General features: G+C 52.8%; 6 protein-coding genes across 6 annotated transcripts; 4 read left to right on the forward strand and 2 right to left on the reverse strand.

Moving 5' to 3' along the window:
- Window positions 1-1,608: 1,608 nt before the first annotated feature.
- On the reverse strand, window positions 1,609-3,688 carry NCS54_01056300 (Hypothetical protein; the record flags this gene model as incomplete). The annotated part of the gene is made up of 4 exons (XM_053155867.1): window positions 1,609-2,571; window positions 2,619-2,912; window positions 2,969-3,591; window positions 3,649-3,688. The coding sequence occupies 4 exons, from the start codon at window positions 3,686-3,688 to the stop codon at window positions 1,609-1,611; spliced, it is 1,920 nt and encodes a 639-aa protein (XP_053011842.1).
- A 1,581-nt stretch (window positions 3,689-5,269) lies between these two features.
- On the forward strand, window positions 5,270-6,546 carry NCS54_01056400 (Hypothetical protein; the record flags this gene model as incomplete). Its single annotated transcript, XM_053155868.1, has 4 exons — window positions 5,270-5,348; window positions 5,403-5,476; window positions 5,526-5,675; window positions 5,728-6,546. 4 exons carry the CDS (start codon window positions 5,270-5,272, stop codon window positions 6,544-6,546), a joined length of 1,122 nt encoding a protein of 373 aa, XP_053011843.1.
- A 483-nt stretch (window positions 6,547-7,029) lies between these two features.
- On the forward strand, window positions 7,030-8,860 carry NCS54_01056500 (Hypothetical protein; the record flags this gene model as incomplete). The annotated part of the gene is made up of 3 exons (XM_053155869.1): window positions 7,030-7,232; window positions 7,282-8,173; window positions 8,222-8,860. 3 exons carry the CDS (start codon window positions 7,030-7,032, stop codon window positions 8,858-8,860), a joined length of 1,734 nt encoding a protein of 577 aa, XP_053011844.1.
- Window positions 8,861-9,381: 521 nt separating this feature from the next.
- Window positions 9,382-10,278, reverse strand: NCS54_01056600 (Hypothetical protein; the record flags this gene model as incomplete). Its single annotated transcript, XM_053155870.1, has 1 exon — window positions 9,382-10,278. One exon carries the CDS (start codon window positions 10,276-10,278, stop codon window positions 9,382-9,384), a length of 897 nt encoding a protein of 298 aa, XP_053011845.1.
- A 1,925-nt stretch (window positions 10,279-12,203) lies between these two features.
- NCS54_01056700 (MFS domain-containing protein) lies at window positions 12,204-13,764 on the forward strand (the record flags this gene model as incomplete). The annotated part of the gene is made up of 3 exons (XM_053155871.1): window positions 12,204-12,440; window positions 12,494-12,508; window positions 12,568-13,764. 3 exons carry the CDS (start codon window positions 12,204-12,206, stop codon window positions 13,762-13,764), a joined length of 1,449 nt encoding a protein of 482 aa, XP_053011846.1.
- A 490-nt stretch (window positions 13,765-14,254) lies between these two features.
- Window positions 14,255-15,601, forward strand: NCS54_01056800 (Hypothetical protein; the record flags this gene model as incomplete). The annotated part of the gene is made up of 1 exon (XM_053155872.1): window positions 14,255-15,601. One exon carries the CDS (start codon window positions 14,255-14,257, stop codon window positions 15,599-15,601), a length of 1,347 nt encoding a protein of 448 aa, XP_053011847.1.
- Between the last annotated feature and the right edge of the window lie 395 nt (window positions 15,602-15,996).

Here is a 15,996-nt window from a genome sequence, read left to right on the forward strand (position 1 = left end):
GGTCTCCCTAAGAAGCCGCGCTAGCAGCTAAGGAAGAAGAGTTAGTTTTCTTGTTAACTATGTATTTAGAGACGAAAGGACCTATATATGCCTCTTAATCTGACTTAAAGCGTGGTTATTGCCTTAGTCAATAAGCTGCCAAAAGCTAGATATTACGTCTTTATTAATAACCTTTTCTTATTGGCGAATCTCTTTATATATCTTCGATGGCTAGGTCATGGGGCTATAGGCATAGCCCGCCGTAACTATGGTATCTTTAAGCCCTTTATATAGCTTAAAGTTAATAATACTGCTGGCTATAACCTTCTTTGGTTTGGCGAGCTTTAAATGGCCCTAATAGTTAATTATAAGGCAAGGAATTTAGATAGATTTAGCTGTATTTCCTTTACTAATTTATCCCTTAGCTTAGTAGGTTAACTAAATCACGTGGAAGGATAATGCCTTTGTGCTCTTCTTGACTTTTATATTTAAAGGCGATAAATGCGTTAACCGGAAGAGGAAGAGGCTAAATATAATAGAAGCCCGGGCATAGCTGATATAGCGTTTTTTTAGTAAAGAAGCTATAAAGTAATTTGAGATTCCTTTTATTGCTATTACTTATAATAACGAAATAAATTATATAGACCGAGGAGACTAACTAAGGGTATCACTAGGCTATGATTACCGCGTTTGTCGGGGCCCTTGGTAGGCTCTAGCCTAGACCTTCTTATTTAATATTGCCCTTATTAATAGCTATCTTCTTTAACTTCACGGCAGCCTAAGTTGGAAGAGATATAAGTCATAAGAGGCGTGGCGAGGCTGCCTTATAGATGCCCTTATCGCGACCTTTAGTCTTGATTTTTATGGAAGGAAGAGATATAGGGCCGGTAACGAAGACCTTAATCACCCGGGCCATAAGCTTAGCTATCGAGGCCGCACTAAGCGCTTTGCCTGTCACGCCTATTAGGGCTATCACTGTGGTGTTGTGAGGTTATAAGTAAAAGAGAAGGCGTTGGGAGAGATTGATGGGAATAAGGGGAAAAGGAAGGTGCCTAAATTAAGGTATGGCTGTGAGCTTTGTAATGTTGCATTATATAACTTATCGTACTGCTTTGACTTATATCACTATAGAATTTAGGTGGGAAAAGAAGTACCTCTCGTAAGCTCTATTTTGATTGGATTAAACCCCTGTCCGGTACGCGTTGGGAGCCTTCGCGCACTCAAAGAGATATCCATCTCGTCTAAACATCCATTCCGCGCACTAGGAGCAGAGATGAAACTACGTACTGTGTCCCAATTCCATCAAACTGGGGATCGACACTTCGTAAGGCTGAAACGACAGGAGGCTCTTCTTTTGGCTTCCAATTAGACTTCACCATGCATCCATTGTACATATTCGCCTGTAGGTTAGATGCAAGCCTTGCTAGGTATGACGATGTATCACGCATGTCCAACCGTCATCCTTCGGGTTAAATGCTCCGTTCTCAATAACGAATAGTTTCCAATGTATGAATTTGATAGTTATGCTGTTCTTATTTCTTCTATCTCCATAGATGCGTGTAAACATTCACCAGCCAATATCCAAAACCTACCACACCTATCCTACTCTACTATCAAAACCAACTCAGCTTACAGTTGCGCCATCGTCTGTCCCAGCTTCTTCGTGCAGAAAGACGAGAAATACTCGTTCAGTGCGTCCACGGTCCCGCTGCCCTCGACGAGGCTAACCACGATGCCCACATAGCCATCCGGCCTGACCACTACCACTCCGCCGCGCTCCTCATCCAAACCCATTTTGGCATGTGCCTCAGCCTTCGCATTCGGTAGCCGGGAGTCCGATCGGTCGTCGGCGTAAATGTGGTCTCGGTATCGAGCAAGAACTCCAGGCACGTCGCGCGAGATCTCGATGCCGGACCGCTTGGAAGCAAAAATCGTGCACAGCGTAAAAAAGCGGCTATGAGGGAGATGCTTCTCGTGATAGGAGACCTTGTCCAGGTCCGGTCGCTGGTACGTTGCGTAGAAGGATCGCTGGCTTCCGAGGTTGTTGGCAAAGTCCTGGAGTGCCTGGCGCGTCTTCTCGGGAACACCTGCAAAGACAAAGATTCGAAAGGCGCCGTTCAGCGGGACTTCCTGTTCCAGATGCACAACATTGGCATCAACCACTCTTGTCACGTTCGAGTTGATGAAGAGACGTCCCGTCCGTAGCTTGGTGCCCTTCGGGTGAACCAATGGCGATTGCACTGCGTGCTCGGGCGACCAGTTCAGGGCATTGGGCTTGTAGTACACTCCGTAACCGCTCGTAAACTCGCACGACTCTTTGAACGTCTTGATAAAGTCGTTATCTTGGCCCTCTTGGTTACTGCCATGGTTGGCTGAGGCTGCGTGCACTTCATCGGCCGCCGGAGGTCGTTGCGAGAACAGCTTGGCATATCGGTTATCGAAATCGAGCAAGGACTCGGCGACATGCTTGCGCTCCGTCTCATAGGTCTTCAAGATCTCCTTATCTGCGAAGCCAGATTCGACAGCATGGATCTTCCAGGCGAGGTTCTGGGCATCGAGGAAGGCAGTGTTCATGCCTTGGCCAGCCTTGGGCTACTCTAATGTTAGCATCATCATTATAGACTGAGAACCAAACTCACGCTATGGGTATGGCAAGCATCGCCTCCAAGAAAAACGCGCTGGTCTAGTGTGTATCGATCCGAGATGCCTTGGCCGATAGGATAGACTGAGTACCATTCCACGCGTTCCCATTCAATGGAGTATGGCTGCATGATCTTCTTGGCTGATTCTTGCACTTGTTCTTCGGTAGCTGTTCGCCTGGGGTTCCAGTCTGGGTCTGTCGAGGAGGCGATCTGAATGTAGAGGCGAACCATGTTGTTCTCCCGGGGGATCACCATGATAGAACCGTGCTCGCTGTGGATTGTGCATTTCATCTTGGTAGTTGGTCAGTAATGCAAGACGTATAGGACATCCAGGGGAGTGAATTCACCTTGATGTCAGGAAAGTCGGTTATCACAACACCGTCCATGACTCCCCAGACATGCGCAATGGGGTCCTTGTGCTGAACTGCAATGCCAAGCTGGTTTCTGATGAACGACCTCGCACCCTCGCCACCAAAGAGATACTTGGCATGCAGAGTCTCCTGGGCTGTTCCATCCACATGTTCCAGCTCGACGGTAACAGGGTACTCGGGGTTTTTCTGCTCATCCGATGTGAAACCCTTGATGGTCCATGGACGCTGAATCTGCACCCCGTTCTTCTCCAAGTCTGCGATAAAGACCCGTTCAATCAGACCTTGGTGAAGCAAGGTTGTGAAGGGGTAGCGAGCGTCGATAAAGTCGGGGCAACTCGCCCATGTCCCTGTCCGGACAATGCCGCGTCCTGACGAAGGAGGGTCCCAGAAAGCAACCTCGTACACACGGGCAGGTTGGTGAGCCATGATGTCAGACTTGAGGCCCATGTTACGAAGAAGATCCAGCGAACGTGGTTGGATACCGTCAGCTCGACCTGTCGGTGTTGGCTCGGCTCTGTTGTCGATGTGCTTTATCTTGTAACCCCAGCGGGCAAGACATGTTGAGAGCATGAGGCCAACTGGCCCAGCTCCGACAATGACTGGACGGATTGATGTCAGATATGAGCACTGTGATCGGTGGGGGGGAGTTCATTTACCAATATCATAGTAGGGCGATCGGTCTGCTTCTGGTGCCATGGTGAGAGAAGTATAGAGATATCAGGCTTGAGTAGCTAGACGTGAGTAGCCAGGTGTGTTGGATCTGGGAGAGTCGGAGGGACAGGATGGGGTAATATATGCAAATGCAACAGATGGCCTCAAGATAGTAGTAGTGGGCTGGCAGTCAGCAACGGTGCGAAGCAGCTCGAAGCGAACCGAGAATTGCTCCCGAGCAGGCAACCGAACAGGCTGGGTTTACCGGGTCGCAGAGACAACAAGATTGATCACGGCATCGAGCTCGGGATGTGGAGAGTGTTAGGTACGAGGTTGCTGGCTCCAGGGACCACTCTCGCGGCTGGGCCAGATGGAAGAAGTCTCGGCCTAGGCCTCGGGAAGGCAATCGCTACCGCCGCCATTGCTTGTCTTGTCATCACCTGAGCATCAAGACCAATGACTATGGGCAAAATCCCAGCGCACTTGCCGTAGCCGTTGCCAGCCAGACAGGTGTCATGGGCTTCCACTCTCCTCCGCGGTTTCCAGTGGGGTATCTGGGGGAGAGACCGCCGCAGATGCCGTTTTGGGATCCGGGAGTTGACTTCGGGACTGAACCACAGGGACGGCTGTTGTCTCGGGAGCAGATAATTGGGGCACAGATGGTTTTTGTTAGTGCATGCACTATTCTAACTAGCAGAATCAATCTTGGAGAAACATGCGCTACTGCACAAGTGGCGGAGATGAGGGGCTGGATGGACGCCAAAGAACCCCATGCATGCAACAAGAAGACCTCTTCCAATGATACGCCGTGCTTTACGCTGACAACCTGGCCCTGTCACTTTCGTGGCTCTGATCTCGTAAAAGGACGGTTACTGCGGTCGGATAAGCGGATTATCTGCACGATCTGCTGTGCCACATTAACTAAAACTTCGAAGATGGGGTAAGAGATCTCATCTCATCGCTCAAGCATCAACGAGACATGGCCTATCAAGCCCGACTGTCTCTTTTTCCAACCCATAGAACGGCTCCAGAGGAATTGCACATCGTAAGCAAAATAGCAACTCTGGTAGAGTTCAATTATATAGATTTCGTGTGGAGTTGTGTTTCAATCTTCAATTCTTCATCCTTGTTAGCCTACCCTGGAGTTCCACTGGAGATTGAGATTCACACCCCTGCTGATCTATCCTTCGTGCGCTCAATGTTATCGTCATGAAGATATCAAATATTTGTTTTCTGGGAAGTGGTCTATATTTCAAGGCTCAAAGCATCCGCATCAAGTCGGTAGGCGGAGGTGACATCCCAGAGTTGTGTTTGACAGGCGTCACCCAGATCGCAAGTACAGCCTCAACGCTTTGAGATAGGTAGTTAGGGCACACCTTCCACCTCGTGATACGCTACTTCCTCAACCATACGTACACACATCACACTAAGTGTATCCCGCTCCTTGGGTGATCCCGACGCAGGAAAACCTCCAACTAAACAACGCCTGCTCACACCAAAATTCGTATGGCTCCCTCCCAGTCCTTACTTCTTGGTTGTAATTCACCCTGCCCCTTTATCCTCCAGTTTCTGTTCCGAGAAAGTGGCATTTTGCTCGAAGGAAACTTCTGGCCCTGTCGCCAGGGAATGGCCAATACTTCACAGCCGTCTTCGTCAAGTCCTGGGAACCAGCCGGTCGATCCTAACCAAGTGTTTGATGAAAACAGTTAGCATCTCGAACGAGGAGGCCGTTAGAGTATTCCGGCTAACCAGCTCCTAGAATGCCGCAACGTTCTTGTTAGATACTGTGCCCACATCCCTCGCAATTACCGATATAGCGACGGTGTCCGACTCGTGAGGAAGCCAGATGCCTGACCGATCAGCAGTATCTAACATGGTCCAGGTATTTCTGGTGTTGAGAGATCACATGGGCGATGAGCATCTTGGGCTCGCGGCAGGCGTGCTTTATGAGATGATCGAGGTTGATTGTCAACATTCAGATGATCCAGGTGCCGCATTTCAACGCTGGAGATACGACCACATGAACAGACATGTGCGGACATGTGTAACACCCTGGCCAAAATTCGCCCTGACAAGAGATGCAGGCAGATCTCGAGCTTCCTCACGTCCCGCACCTCACGACTGTCACCTCCATCATCATCCCGACTGCGAAGCTGACCAGGTGGAGGAAAGAACACCCCCAGCGGTACCAAACGCGGCTCTCTGACTACTCGCCTAACCTTGAAAGGTCATCGCTCTTCTCAAGCGGCATACGGACACGGAAGAGCTGGGTGATCGAGTATACCATGTACATCTCGTCCTGTAACGGGGGCACACGGCCGTTTCGTCAGATAACTGCCAGAGAATTTCACGAAATGCAGTGGAATCCGAATACCAATAGCCCAGGACGACTCGTTGGAGAGAAGTCGATTGATCTGGGAGAGTTCTTACGGAAAGGAGACATTGATGAGCCGGCAGACGAGAAATGTGCGACCACCTCCCGGTTTTCCCTCAGTTCGAGACTATTCAGGGGACGGAGTAAGATGGGGCAGATCACGAACAAGCTTCGTGCTGCCAATAACTTTCCCATTCGCCTATCGAAGCCGGAGTGGCCCCCAAATCGCCCAGACTGTGATACCGCAGCCTCTTTCTACGATATGCTCGAGCAGCGATCAAATCACAGAGTCAGTGAATGGGATATACCGAACGCCAATTTTGCGAGAAAGTTCGGCCTGTACACAGACAGTGGGCCGCTGCCCCCTTTCATCAGGGAGCTACCAGTTGCTGAAGATAAAGCAATGGACCTGGCAATTGGCCCAGCGATGAGAGAACTGGTGTGCTCACGGCGGTTTCAAGGGCCCTTTACGCCCCAGCTATGGTTTGATAGCGGCCTGGATTATCGATGGAAACGTGCATCCTGCTAAGCGTCCATGATGGTCAGGTTGAGATTTATATAGCGACCCATCCCTACGGTGAGACCTCTGCAACCACCTTCCCAAATAAAAGAAAGAGCCGATCACTGATGAAGAGTAGGAAAGCCATGATCACTGCCGATTTTATGTGCCCAGATTTTGCCAGTGGCAGAATTCGCTACCCACCTTTTGCTGTTTTTGCCAGTTGCTGCCAGCTGGCGGGAGCAACAGGGGATTTTAGACCAAATCAATGTTTGTTTTTCTCATGAGGACAAATTCTGAATCACTGTCGCAAAGCGTGATTTGTTTACCTTCATCTCGCCCCATCACCGGTACCAGTGATCTGCACCCTAGGCTTTCCAACCGCACCACCTGCTCCGGACTCCAAGCTCTTTGCATGATTGCTTCAAGTGGCTTGTATGATTCACTCTGAGTACTTGATTTGAATCAAACAGGTCTCTTCAGACCCCCTCCGGAGGCTGCGCGCCGGACTCGATGCAACACAACAGCCCGACCAAAGACAGGGGCCGGTGTTCTGATCCATCGACCTTTTGCGCAACTCCTCTCCGGGGCGGCTTTCAGTCTTTGTCACCTGGAGAAAGGGCCCGATCCTTATCCCCACGCAAGCGCCTCGTTCAGCAACCACTTCATATTCGCATGAACCTGACGGAGAGCCAAATGGACAAGATCACCGACGCGTATGCCACCGCTCCATACCACAGCTTGGAAGAGACTGACACCCTGCAGATTCAGTAGTAAAGCCAGCAGCAGCCCATCCAAGTCTGATAGATCCAAGAAGAAGTCTACAATGACACCGAGGTCAACCCCGCGAAAGCACAAGTCATCAACCTCCCGCTCCGAAGCCCCTCCAAGCTGGGCGCTGAGCGAGGATGACGGCTCCGGGGTAGATTCTACAACCTTTTCCGACCTAATGCCAGGCCATCGCCAAGGTTCCCCTTGGGATGTATTCGCTGGTAGTATCGCTGAGCGTAGGCATAAGGTTCCTCCTCCTCCACTGCACCTTGGAGTTGGGCGGCAGAATGCAAGCGCTCCCCATCCAGCCGAGATGGAGGACATTCCCGACCCCGTTTCTCCTCTGGGCCAAGGGAGGTATGAGCAATTTCATGTTACCGAAGATGACTCCTCTTCTTTCTACTCGCCGAACATTCCAGATACTGCTCATCCATCTCCTCTGGATCTTGGAGGCAGTCATCATGCTCGGTCACGATCTAATGTCAACGACGCCGTCGTCAACGCATACCAAGATTGGGCTCAAATGCATCAACACTCAATGATCAAAGAGTCGGCAAGCCATCCAGAGCCCCTCGTCAACAGACCCCGACGATCCAAAAGCTCAGGGGAAGGCATGCGACTGTCTCGACCTATCGAGGTCCAGCACCCACCGATGCCACAGGTGGCCAACCTCCGAGCCGAGAATGCTCCAAGCACTCCCCTCTTCTCCCCACTGCAGTTGTACTTCAGGGGACCCGACTTTCCCAGTGTGAAGAAAGGTGAAAAGACAATGATTGGAGACAATGGATGGCTTGAGCGTACCGACAAGGGCGTTGACGCGGCCAAAAAGGCACCGCAGAAGAAGGCGGGAATACTTGACAGTATCAAGAAGATTGCAAAGGACATGGTGAGTCTGAGACTTCACGGAAAGATTCTGCCGCTGACTTGTGTGCAGACAGAATTGCATCACAACAATCGTCGCACGCAGCCTGTTGTTCGAGCCCGTCCAACGTCGCGGATGGCTGTCTCCCTGGACTCGAGGGAGCAAAGCCTTCTTTACTGCGAGCTCGAGTTTCACTTGAGCACTGCGTTGAACGACTACATCACGGTGCAGCTGGACAAGGGTCGTTTGATTCCAGATAAGCTCAAAAAGGTAGCTGATGCCTGGCAGAGCAAGGGTCGTCCCAAGATTGTTGGGTTTCGGTACGACCTGGAGACGCAGCTCGAGCTGATCAATTTGCACGTTGACGACTTTCGCTTCTATGGCCGCCGACAGGCTGACCCGGTCGAGATCAGCGGGCTTTTGCATACTATGAAGGTCAACGCGCGAGCCATGAGCATCCGGACGTTTTGCCAGCCCGACTCAGTGATTGCGAAGCAGCTTGTGGATGCGCAATCACTATTCAAGATGCTTGGCATCTCGGATGCGCAGCAGATGGCACTGGCCGAGATCGCGCAGTTCTTCAAGGTGATTGTCGAACGGGAGATGGACTGTCATGACCATCGTGAGCTGCAGGGGGGACGAGGTAAGGCGTCACATGTTCGTGGTGATTCCCAGTGGACAATGAACGCGGAGAGACGAGTCAATGGCTGAGCTCTGCCAATGGTTACAATTGGAGACAAGGTATCAACTCAGCCTCAGGAAGTTTGGGAATGGGGGATCATAATGTTTGCTCATGGATACAAATTGGGCGAGGATTAGGGGAAACTGGGAAATTCAGCACATGGGTGGATGCTGTGACAGTAGATATAGAGTTGGGGGATTTGTATGATTGTTGTAGGAGTTCTTTAATATCAAGTGTATAACCAGAAAGAAGTCGCATTCTGATCCATGTGAACCACAGATGGCACCAAGACGGATCGCTTAATAACGTATAGATTTGAAAGATAAAAAATGCAGGTATGTAAGTAGCATCAAATCATTCCTCGTTAGATGTTCTTCAAGTAAACGTATTCTTTGTGTGTCCTTATAGGGAACTGTTCTAGTTGCCCAACCAAGACACTTGAAATAGTTTTAGACATTGGATGGTTAACAATCAGCCGTAGAGTCGTAAGCAGTCGTTAAAAGAAAGAGCCCGTTAACGTGGCAAAAGGAGAGGATACAAGAGAGAGCAACTATTGCCGGTACCGCGGAGCGTCATCACTCCTGCGCCGCTGGGGCTGTCGGTCGTCGTAGCGGGGATCGTCATAGACAAAATCATACTCTTCGTCGTCATTTGCAGGCAGCGCTCTACCGCGATCATACCGGTCTCGGCTGCGGGAATCACGATCCCTATCGCCAGATCTCCGGCGATCATACCGCGGCATCTCCTCCTCGCGCACGTAGCTACGCTCACGCTCCCAGTCGAGCTGGCGGCGACGGTCACGGTCCCTCGAGTCCTCAACACGGTTGGCGATGGCGTTGGCGCCGAGACCGCCGGCTACGGCACCGAGGATGGTGGAGACGAGGCGAGTGCGATTCTCATTCTCGTCATCATACCCTCGTGTCTTGTGCTTGTGGCGGGTCGCCGCATCAGAAGCCTCACGGGCGACGAGACCACCTACAACGGCGCCGAGGAGACCAGCGCCGATGCCAGTGGCCGAGTTGGAGAAGTTATCCTCGACAGCGCCACGAGCGCGGGAGAGGGGACTCTGCGAGCGGTCGCGCCCGCGAGAACGGCTGTCGTGACGGCGGTCGTCGTCATAGTCTTCTTGGGAGGATGTCACGGAGGCAGGGCGGGAGCGCGAACGGGATCGCCGGACCATTGCGGTATTTGGAGGAGGGACTGAGCGGGTACGGGCCTGAGACGGGGGAGGCTCAAGGGTCATGCGATCGCGGGGAGGAGCAGCGCCGTATTGCTCATCGAGGCGCGAAGTCGAGGCGTAAGGGGGAGCTCCTGGAGGAGGAGGTCCCTGACCTTGAGCGCCGGGGTTATTGGGGTTGGGTGCCGGAGCGCCACCCGAGTAGTTGTCGGGAGAAAAGTCGCGGCGACGACGAGAAGAGTACTCTTCGTACTCGTAATAATTTGACATTTCAGATTTTCAGTCTCTTTTTGCTTTGTCGCTGTGGGTAAAAGTCGATGGTTGGATGAGATGAGATGGGGGAAAAATAGGTCAGAATGTTTCGTTTGTAGTGTTTGAAAATGAAGGGAGATGTCGTGGGTGGCTGGACAAAGGAGGAGGAGTCAAGTTCAGTCAGCGCTTAAGATGGAGGGCCGACGTCAGCTGGAGCCCAGACAAAGAAAGAAAGGGCCACCTGCAGGGTTGAGCTTGGAAGTTGAATCTGACGATGGAGACAAAATATTTTTTTCAAGTAATTCTTGCGAGTGAGGCTGTTTAATGGATGGTCGTTTTAACAAAGTTGAGACAATGCCGAGAGACAATGTCTAGAGTTATAGATTTCTACAACGGTCACGACAAGGTTTTGCATAGCCACGGAACGACTGAGCACGTGGTGATGGTTCTTTTCGTAGCTTGGCAAGCTATCCAAGAGAAAGGCTCTCGTTGGGCACGAGGCGCATCGTTGGGCGCTCTGGTGGAAGAGCTCAGAAGATGGAGAGATACAGTACTGTATCGGAGAAGCCGATGACGTAGGCACATCACGCTTCGTTTTTCTGCTCTGCCCCGCGTGTGGCGAAGCTAACGGGGTGCACAGCCCCATATCATCAGCCTCATCTTGTCTCTTCAAAGAGGAAAGATGAAAGCTGCGGAAGAAGCAATTCTCCGACATCTCGTCACTTTTTGATTGCTTTTCCCGGTTACGAGAGCGACGCCTCCCGACACCGACACGGCATCCTTGCTGCCTTAGTCTCTCGTTTAGCGGTACCTGCTTTGCGGTAGTCTTGTTGCATTTTGCAGCCTCTGCCGACGTCTGAATGCCCAACCTTGTCTTACACGGACAAAACAATCTGGGGCAAGAGAATGAGGCTCACCCGTGTCGGGAGCTAATTGGGGGGAGTGACAGACCCGCGATGGAGAGGCCATCGATCCACGGACGCGGATGCGGATGCTGAGACGGGGACTGGCATGTTGCTGGTCTTACTGCTCCGTCGTTGTTCCCGTCCCGTTGGACAGGTAATACTCCCAGGCATATCCAAGGAGCATTCACGGTGGGCCTGGGACGTGTCTCGTCCGAACCGCTCAGTTCGGATGAGACGCTGTTGGTATCAACATTTTACTCTAATCATACCTACTGTAGGAACCGGGTTCGGGTTATATGGCAAACATGTTTCATTTCACGATTGCCTCACATATGGAGGCTTGTTTGCTACGAGGTTTTACGCTTCAAACAATTCGATCTTCTCCCCCATGGGTATTTATCTGCTCGACTCAATTCTCTGCCCAGCCCTTCGCTCATATCCTTTCACCGATCTCACCGCTCACGTCGCAAAAACTCTTCATCGTCCCCTGTCCCAGTGGTAGGATCGCGGTATTCTCATTGCTTTTTTCCCGTCCCCTGTCCCGGGCGGCTAGATCAGTTGCTTTCGCGTCTCCGTCACCCCTTGTTTGCTTTTTACCCGCCCTACTCTCCGATACTAATGCCGGAGCACAGGGCCACAGGACTGCGATATCCCACGTCGGGTCATGCGTCCGCCAGCCCCGGCGCTTCGACGTGTCCCGTAAGGCTTTAATATACTGCATCAGTTGATCCTCACATTCACCGCTATCCAAGACGTGGCACAATCTCTACCTGACGACGTCTTGCAATATGTGATGTGGGGAGGTTGAGCCGAGGAGAAAAAAAAAATCTGTAATACGTACGGAGAGGGTGACTCCTGTTTAGCGAGACGAGCTTGACCGGGCCTCACAGAGCTATGGATGGCCCATGACCCTTCCCCGGCTAGGCCCTTGGCTGCCCACGGGACTGGAGTGCGAGCGAGTATATATCTTTTGCTCGCTCGTGAAGGGGAATTGCCGCTGAAGCTTCTCATCATCGTCTCTGCTCTTCATTAGACAAAATGACCATGTCGAGTCCAGCATACGAAACGTTCCCAGCGGGACGGATGGCGAACCAACACCTTGACTATGACCCAGAGAAACCCCCCGTCTCTCCAACCGGGCGCCTTTCAGGCGATGACAGCGCAGACTCGGTTGCGGAACCAGAGCGCTGGAACAGCACACGGATTAATGCCTACCGCTATTACGTGACCAACATATCCTTTCTAATAATGGGCATGAATGATGGATGTCTTGGTGTAAGTCACTGGATGAACCTGTATCGCCGTTTCTTTAACTGACTGTGTTATAGGCTCTTCTGCCATACGTGAGTTGATATAACCCCTGACCACCACCAACACTTTTACCAATAAGCCACCCCTTTAGATCGAGACCTACTACTCCATCGACTACACCACTGTGTCGACCCTCTTCGTCGTGCCCTTTGCGGGCTACATCGTCGCCGCCCTCGTCAACAATTGGATTCACTACACCGTTGGCCAGCGCGGCGCCGCCTTCATCGGACCCATCACCCGCCTCCTCGCCTACCTCCCGATGGCCCTCCACCCGTCGTTCCCCGTGCTGCCCTGCGTCATGATGTTTACTGGGTTCGGAAACGGCGTGCAGGACAGCGCCTATAATGCCTGGATCGGAAATATGCACCACGCCAACGAACTGCTCGGCTTCCTCCACGGGTCCTACGGCGTCGGGGCCACCATCAGCCCCCTGATCGCGTCTGCCATGATAACGGAAGCCAACCTGCAATGGTACACCTTCTTCTACATCATGATCGGTCTAACGTTTGTCGAGTTCATCATCGGCACAACCGCATTCTGGGGCGCGACGGGCGACGAGTATAAGCGACGCATGCACTCTCAGCAGGGCAAGAGCCGCGTGACTACGCTCATGGCCGTCAAGGAGCCCGTCACCTGGATAGTCGCCATCTTCCTGCTGGGTTACGTGGCAGCAGAGGTCAGCCTCGGCGGTTGGATCGTCACCTTCATGTTGCGGGTCCGGCACGCCAAGCCCTTCCTCGCGGGCCTCACGGTGACTCTTTTCTGGCTGGGCCTCACGCTGGGTCGTGTCGTGCTCGGGTTCGTGACGGAGCGCATCGGTGAGAAGCTGGCCATCACCATGTACCTGGCCCTCTCCATTCTCCTCGAGCTACTGTACTGGCTGGTACCAGACTTTGTAGCTTCGGTAATCTTCGTGATGCTCCTTGGTTTCTTCCTAGGACCTCTGTTCCCAGCTGCCATCGTTGCAGCGACAAAGTTGCTTCCGACCGACTACCACATCAGTGCGCTTGGGTTCGCATCTGCTGTCGGAGGAGGCGGCGCTGCCATCGGCCCCTTTGCGGTCGGAGCCATCGCTCAACAAACAGGCGTTCAGGTTCTGCAACCAATCGTCCTCGGAATACTGGCCTTCATCATCGCAGTATGGACGCTTCTTCCGGGAGGATTCAGAAAGGGCGGGCTTGAGATGGCCCGGGAGCAAAAGCTCAAGCCCGGAGGAGACGTGAGGGAGATCTGGTCATGGATCAGAATGAAAGCCGCAAGAGCTGGACGACCACGAGCTTTGCCATGATGCCATGACCAGTTTTCAAGATACGAATGAATGACTTAGACAAGGATTATAGACGGCGGGATCAACACGGATAGGGATCAACGGACACTGGGCAACACTGGATCCTGGGACACGGATTAACGGATAGATTCATATATGGGTAGCAGCAGCAATGGATACCAAGCTAAGCTAGTAATTCGGCATTGAAAAACCGAGTCTAATAGTTTGTCCATCCAGTGAGATATCGTGTGTTGTAATGTTTCCCCCGGAACCGGACGAGGGGTTGTCAGTAGCGCGATCGCTATCTTATCAATCAACCCCATTGCTAACTTTTGGTAGAAGGAGGGGAAAAGCAGGACCTAAACCACCACTAGAAACTCGACCACCAGCGCATCACGACACTCTCTTTTCTACATAGGCCAGACACCAATTCAAAATTCACTCTGGAGAATCCACTCACCTGCTGGTAATATCTCAATCGTCCGAGCCTCGAGGCCCCCGGCTGCCCATCATGACGTCGCCGACCTCGGCCCGCATCATCGCCCTCCCACCATTCAAACCCGACCTCCACGAACGCGCCTGGGCCTCGATTCCTCACCCGACGCTGCCCCTCCTCGCGACCGCCCACTCCAAGGCCGTCACGGTCTTCTCCCTGTCTACAGCCTCGGCTCACAGCACCCTCACCGGCGGCCACACCCGCTCCGTCCGCTCGGCGGCATGGAAGCCTCACCTCCCCCCGCACCGTCTGTGCCTCGTCACGGGCAGCTTCGACTCGACGGCCGGTATCTGGCGATGGGACGGTGATGAGGCGGCGCAGCAGGGTGGTGAGCTCGAGGTTGAGGTGACACAGCGCGACGTGCGCCGGAAAAATGACGACGACAGCGACGACGACTCACCCGGTGACAAGGACTGGGAGTTTACACTGGTGCTGGAGGGCCACGATTCGGAGATCAAGTCTTGCGCTTTCAGCCCTTCTGGCACGTACCTGGCTACGTGCTCGCGCGACAAGTCGGTCTGGATCTGGGAAGACATTGGCGCCTCTGAAGCTGATGACGAGTGGGAGACGATCGCCGTCCTCAACGAGCACGAGGGCGACGTCAAGGCCGTGGCATGGTGTCCGGACCTGCCCGGCCGTAACGCCAGGCGCAGCTACTCATCCGATGTGCTCGCCAGCGCCAGCTATGACAACACTGTGCGCATCTGGCGTGAGGACGGAGATGCGGAGTGGGTGTGCGTCGCCGTCCTCGAGGGCCACGAGGGCACAGTCTGGGGAATCCAGTGGGAGTCTCGCCCAAGACCAGGAGATCTCTTCCCACGACTACTCACTTTCTCTGCTGACGGGACGATTCGTGTGTGGACGCTACAGCAAGAGGAGGACACTGAGGACGGCACAGGCACAGGTTCGAGGAGCGCCCTAGGAGGCATCCCCAACACGATGCGTCGGTCCTTGCGGGAGGAGTGGACATGCACAGCAGTCCTTCCAAAGGCGCATACCCGCGACATCTACTCGGTAACCTGGAGCGCGCAGACGGGACTCGTGGCGAGCACCGGAAGCGACGGCGTCGTGGCGTTGTACACGGAGGATAACTCGGGCGGAGATATCCCGGCGACGGGCAACTCAACCAACGCCGAGGAAGCCCAACAATCTTCGGCATCTACATCTGCGCCTGCATCTACACCATGGAGATTGCTCGCGACCCACTCCGGCGCTCACGGCCCCTACGAGATCAACCACATTACCTGGTGTCGGAGATACGATGCCGGATCCGAGCGTCGCGGCGAGGAAGAGATGCTGGTTACTACGGGCGATGACGGGATAGTGCGGCCGTGGCAGGTTGAGATCGATGCGCCAAGGTAGCAGTGCATCTATCAATCCAAGACAGTAAAAGAAAATTCACACGCACAATGAATAAATATGCACATCAATCAACTCCCGAGGTTCCGTCGTCAAGAGGCATATCCTTGTTTATATCATGAATCGCCAGTATATCCCAAAAACAGTAATGTAATGTAGCTCAATCGCACAAAAAAGATGTCATGCCTTGTCGTTCGTTCCAAATGCCCATAATGCTAATGGAAACCCAGGGCGCAAATGTCTGTGTCCTTCATCTAGGAGGGTATGATACAAGTGGTTTACATGAAGAGCTTGGCTTAGCTTGCTTGCCCGCTCCCCAGATCCAACGGCTTTTGTTGTAGTTGTTGTAGTTGCTTCTTCCCTCCCAAACGATTAGTGTCCATGTATAATAGCCCATT

Source organism: Fusarium falciforme, chromosome 8 (assembly GCF_026873545.1).
Source record: "Fusarium falciforme chromosome 8, complete sequence".
NCBI classification, from domain to species: Eukaryota; Fungi; Ascomycota; class Sordariomycetes; order Hypocreales; family Nectriaceae; genus Fusarium; species Fusarium falciforme.